This window comes from Necator americanus, chromosome III (genome assembly GCF_031761385.1).
Source record: "Necator americanus strain Aroian chromosome III, whole genome shotgun sequence".
Lineage (NCBI taxonomy): Eukaryota > Metazoa > Nematoda > Chromadorea > Rhabditida > Ancylostomatidae > Necator > Necator americanus.
In genome coordinates, this window is record NC_087373.1 from 25916614 (window position 1) to 25935108 (window position 18495).

Sequence of the window (18495 nt, forward strand, 5' to 3'; positions counted from 1 at the left end):
AGGAGGGAACTTCCATCACTGTTTCCAAGATAAAGAAACAGCCAGGATTTTGGAGTTACTAGTTAATGGATAGTCGCATTAGTTGAAGGAGATGATCAGTTTAGCAATGTTTTTAGCTTGGCCGCGTTTCTTTCCCTGTAATGAAAACGGATTTGAAATCTGTATTCTTATAACCGTAGAATTACATTCTACCGTTTTCCACTTCTTGTGCGAGGTCGAGGTGCAATAGAGGCTGCTCCCAAATCCGTTTTATACGAATAGAAAAGCGGAATTGTTTGATTTGCATCAAGCTAGAATAGATAGCCAGAAAAGTGCTATTTCTACAACATCTGTAATTGTCTTACCTGGTAGGACTCCATAGGAACAGGTGCGGTCGCTCTCATGTTGTTCCCGGTGTAGGCTATAGCATTTAACTGCCAGTCGCCCATTTCTTCACTCCAACTGACATATTTTTCGATAAGTTCCACGTACTCAGGAGGTATGTATTCATCAATGATCGCCATATTCAAGAGCAACTCCTGCAAGTCAAACACACGAGATTACTTGCCCTCACGACTGCAGGGAACTTGATGGGACTGGTTACGTAGAGTTTCCAGCGAAAACTGTTCTCAGGTAGTGGGAACAGTGAGCGACTATTTGGTTGAATAGGTCACTTAATCCCATGCAAACGCGACAAAGAACAAACCTCTACATAGGCCTAGTAATCACAGTGAATCAAAGGTAGAAATATTGTTGATCTCGTTAGATCAATGAAAACGACACTACGTTAAAAAATTTCAGAGGTACGCTGTTTTAAAATGTTAAAGGCCGCATATCACGAAACTGATAATATTGGGATCTCTGTGGGCAAATATTACATAGTTCAAATTGTTGATTAGGAGCGTGAGCGGGTTCCTCTGAGTTATCCTAATCCTAAAGCCCTGAAACACGACGGAAAGCACCCCTCCCTCAGCAGCCTATTCATTGTTTTACTTGAATAGGTTGATGGGGAAATGTCACTGATTTTCGACCGCTCATTCTTGGATACGGCGCGTGCAGAAAGAATGTGAGTTTTCACTTATCTCGCAGGAGCAAACGTTCCCACACCGTTCTTTAGGATGATTAGGGAGATTTTAGCGTGTCACGTGGCATACTCGTAATCTACACCATGAACTCTATATTTGCCCGCAGAGACCCCAACGTCGTCAGTTTCGTTATGAGCATCCTTTAACGACGAAAGTAACTTTCACAGCAGTGTGTCAAACTACATATACTTCCTTTGGCGACAAGTACTTGTTTAATCATACAAGTTGAAGAAGCAACAGTAAATATTCAGGGAACCAACCTTCCTAAGCTCTCTTATACTCTCAAGAAGTCCTTCGACCTCTCGTTGATGTTCCGCCTCCGAGTCCGCCAATTCTGTCCGAGCTTCACACAACTCATTCCAAACACGTCGTAAACGACGAGTTTTTGCAGCAGATTCTTCTTGCAAAGATGAATATCTGAATTAAATCTTGACAGAAATACATTGAAACTAATCAAAAACAACTGAGAAAGTTCTAGAATTACTCCAAAAGAACAAGAAAATTCAATCGTGCCACAAACGGACTTCTCCTCAATATCTTCCCTGGCAGCCGCTTTCTCTTTTAGTTGATCCCGAAGACGTGATTCTTGCGTCCGCGACAGCTCCAGCTCGCTAAATAGTATGTTTTTCTGGGTACAAATACGCTTTGATTCGGATGAAATATTTCTAGCTACACCTCGCAACCCGAGACGAAATAAAATAATGAGCAAAAACAGTACAACTCACCGGTTGCTCTCTTCGAGCAGTCTTGCCTGCTCTTCGGCTTTTTCTAACATATTTTCACCACCAACAATAAGGCGGCTCTCCATTTGGTTAAGTTTTGCGCGTAGTTCAGCATGTTCTGCCCTTGCACGTTTCAGTTCTGTTTCTCTGAAATCAAGCTTCTTGGCAATAAATCACTAATCTTGAAGTAAGTGTTGCTGAAGCGGAAAGTTCGGTAACAGATGTCTAAGCACAGTGTATTAATGTTTGACTAGCTGTACACATGTTTGTTAATTTATTTTACTGTTAGCATTTCGGGAAATAGCAGCTTTGGAGCCTGAAATGATGCAAGCAACTGATCGGAAAGAATCTCTCCATAAACAAACAATAAAAATTCTAAGCCTGCTTTCCAGCTAGTCAGTCGGTAGGCCTAATACTCAAGTTAGGTTGGAGCGGCTGCAGGTGTGGTCGCTGATCACGAGAGCGAAACGTCCAGAAATATCTCATGTTTCACCACAATCGAGACACACACTTTCTTACTATCCTTTTCAGGATTCCTGGTATGAATTCAAAAAGCTTTTAAATGTTTTAGGAACAATGTTTTAGGTCTACACGCTCAGTTTTTTTTTCATTGATTTCGAAATTGGCTCATTACGCTTCCAATAATTGAGTTTCTTCGTTGATACGAATACATAACACCGCATCCCGTAGACGAACGCACTCTGTGTCATGTAAGTGAGGCAGTTCACGTGGTGCCGATTTTGCTGATTGATGCTCCACTCATTTCGGCAGTGTTTCTAAACACCCTTTTCGAAGTTGTTCCACCCTGCAGCGCCTAACGTCAGCGTCGAGTTCAGGGAACATTTCATCTTCTCAAAGAGAGGCGCCAAAATGTTAGCCAACAAAACAAATTAACAATCTTTTGTACAGCTAGCTCATCGATTCTCCTTACATAATGTCAAAACAAGAAGGCACATCGAAAATTGAACATTCCGACATTTTTCGCACCTTTCCAGCATTTGCTGCACTAGTTTCCGAGTTTCTTCGTCCTCAACATCTCTGCCAGCTAGCTCTTCCCGAGTCTTCTCAAGGCTTTGCTCCATTTCTTGCATGCGCAGCTCCCATGCAGACTCGTTTTCAGTGTTAATTTCGGCTTCTTCTTCTGAAGCATCTCCACATACAACATAATCAAGTGAAATCAATCATGAATGAAAACCACACTTGAATTTTTGGGAACTTGTGCCGATTTTTAGACTGTAAAAAACAAGGAATCTATAAAAGTATGTGTTACATTATTCTCACCAGCTAGCTGCTTTCTCAACATCTCAATTTCACTCTGATACTTCCTTAGTTGTGCATCTTTTGGATCCTCATTGATTCTTGCTACATTCTGGATGTTCTTTGCACGGTTAGCATACCGCAATGTCGACAGTGTTTCATCATAGTTGTAAGATGCAGGTCCGATATTCGCAATCTGTGTACAGTTCAATTTTAGCTATTTCAAGTCGCACTTCGTCAGTACTGGATGGAAATGAATGTGGAAACAACAAAACTGAGAAAGTTCCAACGAACACACCATGACAGTCTTCGAATTCCCCCCAAGAGAGTCCTGCAGTAAGCGAGTCAGTTTGGAGTTTCTGAAATCAAGAAGGATGTAGAATGTTTGGAGAGCATCGTACTTCTTTTTGCGTGGCTTTTTCAGGACATCAATAAGAAAGAAAAACAGACCTGTACGGAATGTGGGTCGACTTGACATCTACAAGAGCACTAATTACGTTTCCGAGTGTGGATAACGAAAGATTGATCTTGGCTGCTTCCTAAAAGTATGCCCCTTATAGTGTTCTTCAATACAAACTTGCATGTTAGCCATATCTGGAGGCATGACATTACCTTTAACCGTTCGCCAGCTGCCCCTGTTTTGCTTTGCCTCTCGCTTCCAGCCAAGTCTACCAGATGCAGTTTGCCTTGTGTGACCATACCTCGTTCACTAGATTCAACTGTCACTGAGAACATTGCGTGCGAGCGACTACTTTCTTCATTCATTTTTGTTGCACCAACTTTCCCTAAAATCATTCAATGTATTTTACCCCTAATGGAATGCTGAATGCCGAAGCAGCAGTGATTTCGCAAAGAGTTTGTTGAATAACCCGTCAAAACTATCTAGAAGATGTCTGACTCCAAAAAGAAGTAGACCATTTTTTTTCAAAGGGGTGTTTTCGTTTGCCTGAAGAGACTAAAAAGCTTATGTACCTCGAGACTGCAACTCCTTCCAGAAGTTTGAAAGTGTAACAATGAGCTATTTCCACGCTTCTCCTTCATTTCCACGTTCATAAGGTGATTAGAACTTTTACATCCTACTTTTCTCTGGGTGATGTCCCCATTCACATTCTACTTCCACTGTCATCTAACTTTTATAAAACAGCCAATGTTGATTTTTTCGTATCATGGATGAATTGATGTCTCTAAGAGCCTAAATTATCGAATTGTTCTTTTCTGCTGAGCAATGAATAGAAATACAGATGATTTTGCGGCTGATAGAGATGTATTGACTTCTCTCGCCAAGGAACGAAAGAAATTTGGAAACTAGACTGACTTTTCCCTGTGGAACTCACTTGATGTATGCAGCAAACAAAAAAAAATCCCCACTTATTCGTCCGCACCAACCTAATGTCCTAGTTATGACCGGAATTTTTTTTACTGGTTTTCGTACCTGTGTCTCATCTGAAATAGAAAAATAAGTTCTGTGTCCATCGATCTTAAGATGTTCGGACAACCCACGTTAGACCATCTGATTATATCAGTGATTCGAAGGGTCGCAAAATACAATCATTTGGACACTCGACTGAGTGAGATTGAGTATCCTTAAATTGAGAAAAAAAAATCAAAACCCTTCATATAAGAGCAGAAGAACAGTCTTGTAGAAGTCATCTGCTTCCTGACACAACACTTTACTACGAAAATAAGAAAATATTTTCCGTTCATAACGACGTGCCATTCCATGTCATCCCATTTTCTAACTTCTTAAATCTAAGTTTAGCTAAAATTTCGACCTCACTTTGAAGTTTCTTGTGAATGAAGTTTACATAGAGCTAATATCTGATCAATTAAAACTAACGCCGAATGCGGTCGACTGAATGAGTACGATGCGATTTCCAGTGGGGCAGGACAGATGGAATGGCTGCGCATCAGGCAGAGAAAAAGTTTCCTCTGCGGCAAACGCGCTTGTCTCACTCGGTTGAACACCTGCGGTGTCATTTAGGCATGAACAACGGATAAAAGCTCACTGTTCTTGTTGCCGAATTCCATTAACTTTTGCATTTGGCTGGCGCTTCCAACAATGATGGAAATCAGGTTCTTCACATACACCCCAACATCTGCTTTCTCCTACAATGCAAATACTGAGCGACGTTAAAGTGCATCACACCAATATCACTACATCGTGTGCTGGTAAAAATAATTCATTAGCATGTTTATCAGTATGAAAACGTTTCAAAGGTAATAATAAGTAAACAGCGTTAACTATTAACAGGAGACGTTGTCGAGCCAAAACGACATGAAGCATAGTGAATTTGCGTGCGTCCCACCACAACGCTCCGAGCACAATCGCTTACAAAATTGCACCGTGCTTCATTTCGTCTTAACCCCATTATAGAACTACCTTCAAAGCACTGCATATATATATATATATATATATATATATATATATATATATATATCAACCTAAAAATTACACCTTCGTAAAGCGGCGACTCTGAAAATTTGAGGAAAACATGTACACATATTAAAAACAGTTCTAAATTATTCTTCATGAACTAAATTCTGGGAAGACATTTCCATTTTTGATCCTACTGACCAAAATTTTAATCTTCATTGTGGAGCATTTTATCTTAGACCGGGCTCTCTACGTGAATTTTTCCTTAAAGGCATCACCCCACGAATCTGAGCTGGTACGGATTTCAGGTGGAGTATTCGTAGATTGTGGAAAGGGGGTGGGGGTGAGTCTGCCCATTTCTTCCAAATTGCCGTAAAAAAGGTCCGGAAGATGCGGCGCGTGCACAAGGCTGGCGCGCTTCAGTCAAACTCGTTGTAGAAAATAGCGCGCCGGATCACTCGAAGCAGTATCGTCCAGGCCGTTTTTTACGGCAATAAGGAAGAAATTGACGGAATCACCCTTCTTCCCATAATCTACGATCCCGTATACGAATATTCCACCTGAAATCCGTACCACCTCAGATTCGTGGGGTGATGCCTTTAATCGGAACGGATATGGAACTACATGAGGCTGAGTTTTACCTTAATTTCGAGACTCGATCCGTGACCATCCTTTCCTAACAGATCTCGTAACTCTTCGTTGTAAATTTCCAAATATGACACACGAACAAGAAAGCTGAAATATCAACAATATTTAGCGGCAACAATTTACAGTCAGTGATTTATATTCGTACTCTGAGTACGAATCCTGCTACTTTATGTCTTACGTGATGTCCTGTTGGCATTTTGCTATGTGGTCGAAAATGTGAGCAAAAGAATTCGGTATTATTCCTTGCAATTCCGGTCGTTCCAAATCTCCAGTCATCGTAAATGTTTTTCCAGTGCCAGTTTGGCCATACGCAAAGATTGTACCTGTGAAAAACAGCAAACATATTAATTCACAACAATTGATCAAAAGATTTTCAAACAAAAAAAAAACAGAGCAGTTTACAGAATTGGAGCAGGATTAGCTCCAATTTGGAATATATATTTCGAGAAATTTTTTAAAGATGAATAATCTACATTACGAATCTTTGCCGATTTTCCCAAAAACATCGATGGGTAAAACGTTTCGTAGTGCCGCTAATCAATAATGAAACGGGCAGTACCGCAGTTTTTAACAGTGTCATAATCAGATATCACTTAAACTGCTTCAGTAATTCAGAAAAAAAGAATTCACACTAACCATTGTAACCTTTGAGCACATTTTCTATAATTGGTCTTGCAGCAACATTGTATACTCGCATCTGATCACAGTCGGGGGGAAATACAGCGTCGAAAAAAAACGTCCGTCGAGGTTCCTTCAATTGGAACATATCAACGTCAGCTACTACTATTGGACAGAACTCATGCGAACTAAAAGAACAACCGCCAACCTCGGTAGGCTCCAGCGAAACACGCATTTTATAACTGACAAGGCAAAAAAAAGAAAGAAAAAGGGGATAAACGCTATGAAATGAACGTAATACGTTCATTTCATAGCGTAATACGTAAGATGAAAGTTTGCAAAGCCTGCTTGCAATTGCAATACTAATCAAAAATCACAGCTGGTGCTGGGAAGTTCATTTTTGCAACCTTTTTTCGGTGACTTTTCTTACACGAGAATTTTGGAAATGAATCTAAGAACTAACTTCTCAGAACCGAAGGAATCAAATCTTGATGCTTCTAATCGATCCAAAAAAGGTCTTGATCCTGACGATTCAGTTCCTTATCTAACTTTTCATGTGGCCGAATCCACGAAAATGTAAATGCTTACGCAAGCAGTAACACACTAAGAATTAAAAACTGCAATAATGTACGCGAAGCACCTCTTTTCCTGTTACGTGCTCCAGCACTACCGAGTTGTCCTCAGTGGAAACTCGGACAGCAATTTTATGACCTTGGCTGACTTCTTGTTGAGAGATAGGTCGACATCTCACAACCACCTTCACCTTCTCTGCTTCTTCCATCTGAAGGCAATGCAAATTGGATAATAGACGACTGTGGAACAATACTCGCGAAACAGTAATTTACTGTAGAGCAGTCACAACTCTTGGTGAAACTCATACTCATCAGCATAACTAGGCATGGAAAAGATTTATGTATGAAGCACACGATTCAAACACAATAAATAGCACTAACGTTATTAAGCTGATCAAAATACACAATAGTTACCATAAGATTACGTGTTGCAGCAATTCCGAAAGAATTGAAAAAAATGACTTCTTCAGAATTGTTCATCTCAGCAAGAACTCCAGTGAAATACGAAGAAAGTTCGTTTTGTGTTTACAATTCAGTATTTTGTCTCCCATCCAACACCAAACAATAAGGAGACAAAAAATCAGACTCATGGGCGGATCTTAAACGGAACTAATCGTGACAATCTCCGCCAAACTACTTGAGTGCAGTGTACATTTTGGCCGCGTTGCTAGATTCATAATTTTGAACCTTCGTGTTTACATATCATCAAAAATCAATGTTACTATCGATGAAAACCTTACTTTTAGATCCGTCCAGTCTATCTAAACATTGACAAATACAAGACAAAAGAAGAGTGAATTTAGGTGAGAGACTTCAGGAAAAAAATCAGTGACAATTACACGACAAGTCATGGAAACTACATTACTAGCTTTGGAAACCGGAACTGTTGAACAAATATTCTGCGACACATAAGGTGCTTCCTAGAAGGTATTATGAGTGCTGCCGACTTCAAAACTTTGGCATATTGAACATGTACAGGATCCTAATGTATAGAAACTAGACAGTACCAGAAAGTCCAGACTTCCAGAACACTGGTATCTACCGCTGGCTTCTCATATCAATGTTCTTGAAATCAATATTAAAAGCTTCTACATTGTGAGACATGTTACTGCCAACAAAGAAATATGTACAAAAGCAAAAAAAGTAAACAGTACCTAAAGTGGTTGGTGGCCGAATATAAAGTCTCAGACGTATAATGTTTAACGGTAATTGGAAAAAAGTTAACACTCACATCTTCGAAAAAAAAATCACCTTAACTGACAACAAACGTGTAACAAAGAAGTAGCAATACGAAGCGTCACTCTATCACAAGAAGCACTGGAAGTTTTGAGATAACCAAAATATATAAATAATACTTGCAAAATAAAAGAAAAGGAAAATGTGAGTATGAACAACCATTCAAGAACAGCATTACGAGGCAGGCGTGAAAATGTACTCGGCTGCTTGGGCGAAGTAGCTCTATGTGAAGGAGTACATTCATGCACCAGGTGTCACGGCTTTTGTAACGAAGTCCACAAGTCGTCGGGCATACTGAAAAAAACACCTTCGTAACTTAAATAAAACCTTTCAGCGCAACAAAGGAACACTAAGAAACTTCTTCGAAATTACCACGTGTCATTTATATGATCCATCACTCCCATTCCAGTGAAATGTTTTAGCACATTCACGGATTTTTTTTTCACAATCATGTAAGCAAGGTAAAAGAGTAAAATGCAGAGGAAACCAATCCGAAACCTACAGTAGTGTCGAACTGCGATGGAGGGCATGATTACTAGAAGGGCCTCTCAGTCCGAGGAATTCAATTTTGCCGACTGAATTTGAGATTGGAAGCGTCGCTAAGAGTTCGAGAAAGTCCCCACATTCTGACTTCCTGATTCATATAAGTTGGCGATATGTATGTAGTATGTATTATGTCTCAGATCGGATTTTGTGCAGCCGGTAAGAGGTTCGGCTGTAACTGTACGATCAATGGTTATCAGTGGTTTCCTTCTTAGTCCCAACTAAGCTTTTCCTCCCTCCGAGGTCGATAGATTGTGCGAGTGTTGTCTGGGAGAATAAAAATACTGGATCCACACGTCGGCTAGCTCCCGCAATTGTAAGGCTGCGCACGCGTTCAACCTCTAACAAAGATCTGAATTGAAGTCGAATGCGTAGGCGAATTCCTATAGGAATTGATGAATGCCGTGCACTTCATCCATTGTCCTTCATGTATTCTACTTCAATGCTCGTCTCTATTGCTTCGAACGACCGAAAGTACGGCGATCAGTGAGATTTAATCTTGAGTTGCGCTGAACTTTGAATCTATACAAAAACGAAGGAAACATGCTATAGTAGGGTCAAAACGACATGAATCACAAGTGTAGTTGCGTTGCATTTGCGTACGCGCTCGAAACGTCGCGGTGGAGGCAGCAGATGGAACTAAGTTGGGACCGTCGCAAACTGCAGCGATGGGTAGTGCCACAGCAAGGATTTCACCACGCTCCACCGAAGCGCCTCGAGAGAATCCGCGTGCGCAATTGCGTACGTGCTTCATGTCGTTTTGACCCTCCTATATGAGCCGTAGAGTGCGTCCATAGCACGTGATTCTTCCACAAACTGAGAGCGGAAGGAGTAACCTGCGATATTGACCGACGATACACTTGTCAATTGCTGAGAAAATGCCCCGTTACAAAACGGAGGGGCATTGGTTTTGTTGCGCCCCTGTCTGTCGCCCACGTCGCAGATTCTCACAAAATTCTCTCGTCTCGTCTAGATTGTTGTGCCAAAAATCAACAAGCATAACCAAATGCCACTCACTTCAATGACTAGAGAGTAACTGAGAAGCGCACCTCTCTTAATCACAAATCACAAGTAATCACAAAAGCAACACGACAGGTAAAATCAACGTGCAGACTAACCTGATCTGGTTTCACTGTACTGATATTCTCTGCATCTGACCCATACTTGACTGTCTTGGCCGCAGTAGCAGTGCGCTTCTTGACTCCATAGTAGGTGAGGATGTCAACCAGTCCGATAAAGTAAATGAGCTTCTTAGGCGCGTCTTAACAAAATACTTTCTTCGCTTTATAACTTTAAAAAGGATATCAAGGACTAATGAGAAGGAAGAAGCTTTGAAATCGCTGCTCTAACCTGGATGGCTGGCAATAGCGTAGTATTCATCATCCAAATCTGGACCACCAGATAGAGGAGGAAAAGCTCCAGTTGATGGAAGTGGTGAGTCGGGCGGTGTAGGACATAATTCGTCAGCGGATTCCTCGCTGACATGTTCGACAGGCCTCTTAGCAGCTTCTTCTGCAGCACGCTCGCAATCATGAACGCCTGCAAGAAGAAGTTACCACAAAATCATTTCAAAGGGGATAAACCGCAGCATAAATACCTACCCAGCAGTAATGAATAGTCCATAAGATGCATTTTTGAAAGCCACGCGGTGTCGGCAGCCAACATCTCAAGCAATTGGTGACGAGTTTCCTGAAAAAAAGTGTTTTTTTTTAAAGTTATAGTGTTTTTTTTGTCTGTCCAGATAAAAGGATAAAGTCACTGGCTTATCAATCCATTACGGATGCGCCAATGCGTTTTACTGGAATTCGTAATCGTTGAGGTTTTGGAGCGGATGTTGGCCAATACAATGACTTGTGGGGGCCAACCGATGATCACGTTAGTGCTTTTATCCTCCCAGACAAGTCTGCTACCAATTTATCGACCCCTGAGGGATGAATGGCTTTGTTTGCACCAGGGCGGTTCCGAACACTCGACCGTGTGGCTAGAACGGAACCCTAACCGACTGCGCCATACCCGCCCTGTCTGTGCAGATATACGTAATGAAAATGATCAAATCAATGTGAAAAAGCCTAGTCTGAGTAGTTATGAGCCATATATGTCACCTTGATTTGATTTAAAAAAAAATAACTGAATGGACTGAAGGGATTATAAGATCGTTATGAACATAAGACAGTGAGTGTAGTTCATGTGTATCTGCTCGTTTCTTCGTTTCACCTCCCCCCACTTGAAATTGAGAAGTTGAGAAAAAGGAGTAGAACACAAGTACTTCTCGATGGTAACCGGACCCCAAATATTATGGCCACATTCGAAAAGGTATCCAATTTCTACATTGCGGTATTTGGGCTAATGGTTGCCATAACTTAATGTTATTAATGGGACAATTTTGGATTTCTTTCCGATTGCCGTTCGCTCATCTTAGATTCTATTCTAGATCTCTCTTCCCCCCACTTCCCCATTAAATGGTAACGCGGACGTTAATACGTAGGACTTTTCTAAAGGTTCTTCCTAAGTTCAAAAACGTGAGTTCAAATGTGTTGCATTTCTTTCCAAAAAATTTTCCATTTTTCCGATACATGACACGTCACCATCTCGAAGCGTTCAAAACATAACTGTGATCCGAACAGTAACTGCGATGTTGCTTGAGCATTGCAACAACGCTCTCAATTGTCTTACTTGCTCTATGAACACCATATGATCTACATGAACAGCACTCTTGTATTGTTTTGGTGTTAGGAATTTCTACAAGAGAGGTTTTACATGAATACCCCTATCTAATTTACAACTACAATAATTTACAAAGTCGATACATTAAAAATAACCAAATGCAGTCTTTTTTTGGTAAATCTCAGTACTTAGAGGCAATGTTTCGTGCGTGGACCAACACAAAAAAATGCAAAAAAAAGTTTCAATCAAGTGTTCAATCCATAACAAATCTGATTTGTGATTTTTGGATGTGATTCCTAAAATACGAGCGAAATGTACAGTGCAATAACGGAAAAACAAATTTTTTTCGAACCAACTCACATCAGGAAGGCTTAACTTCTCATTCATCTCGAGGAAGTCATTGTCCTTGAGAGTCGGGACTTCCTTGTTCTTTTCCTTCTCAGACGCTACACGAGCGACTGTGGAACCCTACAAAAGAAAAAACTAATTTCTCCTGAGCTCCGGAAAAAACATTTACAAACAGAGAGAAAGAGATAGAGTAGAGAGTGCACAAACCATAGTCAAGTCAAGGCAGGGACGTCTACACCGTCAACGAGCTTTTTGTTACATTTAATTTGATCGCTCAGAAGGAAACCGTGTGTTTTCCGTATCTCATTTCATCGTAAAATTGTTCAAACCAGCATGAACACATTAATAAAAATGTGATCCAAAATATATCACGCCGTCAATACTGTTACAGAGAAACTTCATTGGAGTTTTGAGAACCACGATTAGGTAGAACTGGGTCATTTCTGTGGTCATGCACTGTGAACGAGATCTACTACGCATTTCCTTTGGTAATTTTGTACGTGCGACAATCTCTTAGCAAAGAGGTTAAGCGAATTGCATAAAGTCAACGCTAATTGATAAACAATCATTTTTGTTGCTGACGAATATATTTCCAACAGAAATCAAATCTGTTAAACTCCTATTCAATTTTTTTTATTTTCCGAACAGGAGAAATAAACAAGAACTTCATCCCTCAAATATCCCATTCTCATGAAAAAGGATCTTGAGCCTCACATCGCACTCACTTCTACTGCTTATGTTCTTTAATACGCAAACTAAAAATTCTATTTTCTCAAATTTAGGATTCTATGCTATGCATTCAATCTGGCAAAACAGTCTCATCTTAGAGTAATCACTAGTCTTAGCATACGGTCAGATAAAAAAAATAGTTCGCAACACAGTTTTTCGTAAAGCCTGTTGTCAATCATTTTACTGCATGATATTACTCTTTGACATGTTCACCAACGCTTTTCTTTGCTTTGCAACTGTTCTCGCACAATGCTCCACACAAAAGTCTTCACGAAATAGAAAGAAAACCCTCAATGTTTAATTAGTATGATGCGAAAGCGCGTGTACACAGATGATGACGCACCACCTGTGGAACCGCAACCAGTGGACAGCCAAGGGTTTTTCCTTACCACCACGATCCCCGAATGGTGATGACATTATGCTTTAACTCGTGGGATTATTTGAAGCAACATGTGTACAGTAGACTTGTCAACGGCATTAATCATTTGAAACAGAGAATCACAGATATCATTCACTCCATGACACCAGACGTCCTTAAGCGTCTGTGGAAGAACTTGAGTATCGTTTAGATGAGTGTAGGGCAATGAATGGAGGGCACATCGAACTGCACTGAATAGGAAACTTGAGAGGTTTTCCTTTTATTTGGTGAAAATTTCACATTTCTATCTTATTTCGCTACCTTCCTGTGCCCAGTTGAAAGTGCACCATAACTTTAAGGACACCTTGTTTATCAACAGTTAGAGGACAGGAAACGAAAACACGTCAAATAGTTATGTATACGGTTCAAGATATATTGTGAGACGTTAAAGATATAGTGCATCCGTTCAAAGAAGATGTACTCATGCTGCTTTCTTTCGTTCATATACCTCAATATCCATTTTGCAAACTTAGAAACCATCCGAGACATGTTGGTTTCCGCAATCAGGCCCTCAAAGTATTGTGCCACTGTAAAAGACTGGTACTCTGTTAATAAACAGCATATAGAATATGCCATTCTGCAGAGAGCATAATGAGACACAGAGAAAAACAGTTACCAAAGTACATCGATCGTAACTTTGCAGCATTCCGTTATCACAAAAAATCGATCCTACAGTAGTTCAAAGACGATAAGAATTTGTCCCGGTCCCATGTCGAAAGAAGACAAAAATACTGTCGTAGGTCGTAGCTAGCTAGGTACAGATTCCTACTTATCACAATGCCGACATACCAAGCCCTGAGTATGCAGAATTCAAAATTTGAAATCACTCTTCTTTTCGCAAGTGATATTCTGCTAAAGGGATTTCTCTAGGAACAGTCTAATTAAAATTTACGCCTCAATGTTTTAAAGGAGTTACCCACTTGGCCGCATGTGGTTTCGGTTCGCACACGTGTTACAAGGGAAGTTTCACCTGATAAATGTGAACTATGCCCCAATCCTATGTATCACCAGAGAAATGCCTTCCTCAAAAATTTTCGCGAAAGCAGCTTTTCTGTTAGACATTTTTAGAAACAACTTTCGCTATTAACTCATTAATGTCAGTACTTTCATTCTGTTTAGTTAATCAATTTAAAGGTATCACCCCACGAATCTGGGGTAGTACGGGTTTCAGGTGGGTTATGCCTATACGGGGTCGTAGATTGTGGGGAAGAAGGTGATTCCGTTCAACTTTACCCGTAATAGTGTAAACGGACGACCCCAGAACGCTGATTCTTACATACTCCATTGCAACGCGCCACCCTCGCGCCCCAGCGTTCCGGGATCGTCCGCTTCTACTGATACGGGGAGAAATGGACGGAATCACCCTAGTCATCATGGGATACAACCATATGTACATAGTCGACAGAATAAAATTAACCATATCACTTTAATAGATAAGGAATTCCTTGAGGGAGAGAAAGAACAAACGGAAACTAGAGCCACCGAAATTAAATGACTTACTTTCAGATCAAACTTCGTGTGCACGTTGTATTTCCGCCCGAATACGTTTCTCATCACTATCAGATACGTCTCAGTGCCTTCAATTGTGAGCCTACAAAACAATTAAAGTGAGTAATTAGAAGGAAAACTGCAGCCTCTCATGAAGGAAATCACGCCAGGTACACATCTATTACTGTGTACCCTTGAGTGTCAAGAGATTAAAGAATCATGAGGAAAAATCAGAAATGGAAACGAGCTGCAAAGATAGATCTAAAGGATTCCTATATTACAAACAAATATCTCTACATGCCTAGATAAATAATAACGTGAACAAGATATAAGAGGTTTCATTGAAAGATACTCAAAAATCAAGAAATGATAGCATTTTAAAAGTTTGGAACAACTCTTTGATACCGATCGTGTTCGAATAGTATCGTGTTTGAACATCACAAATAACAGACATATCCTAAAAATCAAAAAAAAAATCAAAAGGCAAAAAGAAACTCTCGAAGCGCTGTATTAAAGGACCATGAGACTTACAATACTCTAAGCTGAAACAGCAGAACGAAAAGTCGATACAGCTAGATAGATCATCATTTGAACTAGCGACTAATTTTTATGTTAAGAACGAGCTCATCCGTAAGAAAGTTGAACGGCTAATCTTAGGGAGTGTGCAGAAAGTCGAAACGAAAGCGACAGTTCTAAAACACTTGGCCAAGTGGCGGAAAACGGTCAGAAGTTTTCCGCATTCAGATGGTGTACATAATACAATAGCAGCTATGTGAATCCCCTTGCAGAAATTATAGTCCGATCAGAATATTCCTAAGCCTGGTGCAGTTGCTTAAGAGGATCCAGATTGTTGATGTCGAAGTGTAACCATCGCTAGCTCCACTGGAATAGCGTATATGAGTAGAGCTAACAAGGGTCCCACCCCGATCGCAACCGCTGCCTCCACCGCCCCGCTTTGCTGCCCGCATATTTCCTTCAACCCCGATAAAATGAGCACGCGTCTTGCAGTTAGTTATAAGTTAGTTATAACTGCACCCTTGCGATTACGTGAAAAATTCCGGATTGTAGTCGGAGTTTGTCGGGTGAGCTGCCCTATGTCCTAGCAGAAGAACGAGGTTTCAGTGCACATGCAGTTAAATATGGCATATCACGATTTTGACGAAGTGCTGAACTCAAGGGATAGCGTAGAGTTCGGGTAAATTACTCCCGATCCCAGCGTGGTTCCGCTCATCTTTCTTTAATCTCCTTTAAAAAAATGTGAAAAACGCGTTTATTACGGCGATTTCAGTTGCAAGACGCCACCAGCATGCGGCCGCGTCACGAACGAGCGGTCCTCACCGGCCTATTCAAGGAAAACCAATGAGTAGGCTGTTGAGAGAAACGTGTACATAGAGACGCTTTCTAACGTACAACGATTAGGAAAGCACGAGCGAAACTACACCGGGTTCCGCAATGTTATATCCGAACTGAATGTTTTCGCTGTGGGTTCTCTACCATGTCAATGACACGCTGCTCTTAACCACATTCGTCATTTGTCATCATCATGCTCGTTAGCAAGTGAACAGCCGTTTGAGGTCCGTATCAGATTTTCTTGGCGTCGAAGTAAACACTTTCGAAGAGGACATATTTCAAGAGTACAAATATGAAGAAACGACTAAATTATACTATACGGAACAAATTGCAGATTAATTGCTAAGAACAGCTGATATTAACTTGGATAGAATTTCAACTCTGGAGTAAGAATATATACCAGTTTGCCAGGATGTCAAATAGTGTTGTCAAAACGGGACTTGTGGTGCAGTTGCTTAAGCGGTTGCGCTCAAAGTGGCGAGTGTTATGAAATGCGGTAGGACTCTCGCTACCTCTAATCATCCTGTTTCGCAGCATGATTAGAGGTAGCGAGAGTCCTACCGCAAGCGCAGCCGCTTTCACAATTGCACTACAAGGCAGTCCACATTTTAACTGTACAATTCAATTACAAAGATAATTTATAGTAAGCTACACTTGTAAACTAACCTGTAGAGGCCGAGGTACTGCGGTAATAGCGTTTTTCCTTGCTTTTCTACAACATATTCATGATAATCTCGCAAAACTGAATGCAACTCAGCCACAGCTTCAGAATCCATAGACTGGAAAAAGGTGTCCTTGTCAAAAAAAAACAGCACATATTTCTACCATTGTCTACCTTGATCACAAATTTCTTATCATAAGAAACAAATAGTCTTGGCGGAGCCCCTGTTTTTGAGCCGTCTAACTGATCAGGCTCTGGCTCATACGCGGTTAGTGATCGAAGATACTCTGTTGAGTCAACACAGAACTGTTCGCGAAGATTGCGGAATACATTCGGACAATATTCCTTCACCTAAATACATCTCTGCTTCCACAGGCATATTGAAAGAACCATATAAAGAGAAGAACTACTTGGAAGAACATATGAAAACCATACTTTGTAATGACTCGGCATAATATCCTTGTTGAAGTAATGGTTGTCAATCTTTACTTTAGTGTAAGCCTTGAAATCGTCTGGCATAAGAAGGCCAGGAGGTGGAACATGTTCCAACTGGCCTAAGGAATGGTTCACTCCCCACATGAAAACTGACAACAAAGGTTCCTGGAACAGAAAACATTAGAGCCAGCGATGGATCTTACACACTATACCCTGTCTAAAAACATGCAGGCCAACCTTGGCACGAAACAGCTTCCATTTCGGCACGAGTATCTTTCCTTTTCCCTTAATCTTCCCCAATGTACGAGGCGTTTTCTTTTTCGAAGACATTATCAGCAATGAAAATATTGATGCCTGAAAAACCTCACGAATTCATACTGAAAAAGCAGAAATCAAGAGAAAATGCTGCGGAGGAGGTAGACAACACCCTCATCACAAGAAAACAATGATTGAACAGCTACAATACAGGATTACTCCGTAAATAATGTGGTACTACTTTTCATCTATTCTTCAAAATTAAGATACTTTAATTTATACTTCAAACTTAAGATAAACAGAACGTTTTCAATCTAAGATATATTCTCCTTCATTCTCTTCAATCTTTCTGATTACAATCTTCCATCTTTCTTTTAAAATTTCAATGCCCCTCTGCCACTTCCCGTGGCAAAAAATATTCCTCCACTGCTGTTCTGGCATCCAGATTGTGGTTTCTGCAGTTTTTGAAAACTGCGTAAAAAACGTCGAAATTGAAGATGTTTTTCTGTGTATTAGAAACCAACAAGTAAGTGTTGCACATCAGAAGAAAGCTGAGATGACGCTCTATCAAAAAATATTTAGCGTGTTAGTGAACTTCTTTTTCTGGAATGAAGGGAAGGAGCGGGTTTACAACTATCAACTGTAGCCTCTCCTACACAGAGTCAGTCCTATTTATCCAATGAATTACTGTTTGTATAGTTAACTTGCGTATACGGCTCTGCAACCTGCTAGCGGCGTCCCTGCTTATAATAGATGCAATCAGGCATTTCAGTATACGTCTAGACACGTACGAGCTATACAACTTCCACAATTATATGCAGGAAGTTACTCAGATATTGCGAAAAGGTGCAGTTGTCCAGAACACTCCCAAACCCCAACTCAAATAAGTGAGGTCAAAGACAACACATTTCTGCGATATACGGGCAACGGCCTCACTCAATAATACCAGTCCACCAATCAAGTCAAGCATGTCAAGCCATAATCGGCTTCGAATGTATTAGAAATGGCGACTACAATGCGCCTTCTGCCTCAGGGTAGGAGACTGTGTGTCAACCAGTGGAAGATTGGTTGCGGCACACGCGTCGCATTCACTCGGTTGAACATACTGTATCT

General features: G+C 40.7%; 2 protein-coding genes across 2 annotated transcripts; both read right to left on the reverse strand.

Moving 5' to 3' along the window:
- Window positions 1–95: 95 nt before the first annotated feature.
- On the reverse strand, window positions 96–7464 carry RB195_010934 (uncharacterized protein; the record flags this gene model as incomplete). Its single annotated transcript, XM_064192143.1, has 16 exons — window positions 96–135; window positions 193–290; window positions 345–518; window positions 1325–1481; window positions 1589–1675; window positions 1790–1933; window positions 2774–2927; window positions 3068–3239; window positions 3342–3402; window positions 3494–3582; window positions 3656–3828; window positions 5050–5149; window positions 6059–6152; window positions 6244–6388; window positions 6702–6816; window positions 7324–7464. 16 exons carry the CDS (start codon window positions 7462–7464, stop codon window positions 96–98), a joined length of 1944 nt encoding a protein of 647 aa, XP_064049726.1.
- A 1267-nt stretch (window positions 7465–8731) lies between these two features.
- Window positions 8732–17457, reverse strand: RB195_010935 (uncharacterized protein; the record flags this gene model as incomplete). The annotated part of the gene is made up of 10 exons (XM_064192144.1): window positions 8732–8785; window positions 10153–10295; window positions 10385–10573; window positions 10636–10723; window positions 12059–12166; window positions 14694–14784; window positions 16698–16810; window positions 16867–17043; window positions 17128–17292; window positions 17365–17457. 10 exons carry the CDS (start codon window positions 17455–17457, stop codon window positions 8732–8734), a joined length of 1221 nt encoding a protein of 406 aa, XP_064049727.1.
- Between the last annotated feature and the right edge of the window lie 1038 nt (window positions 17458–18495).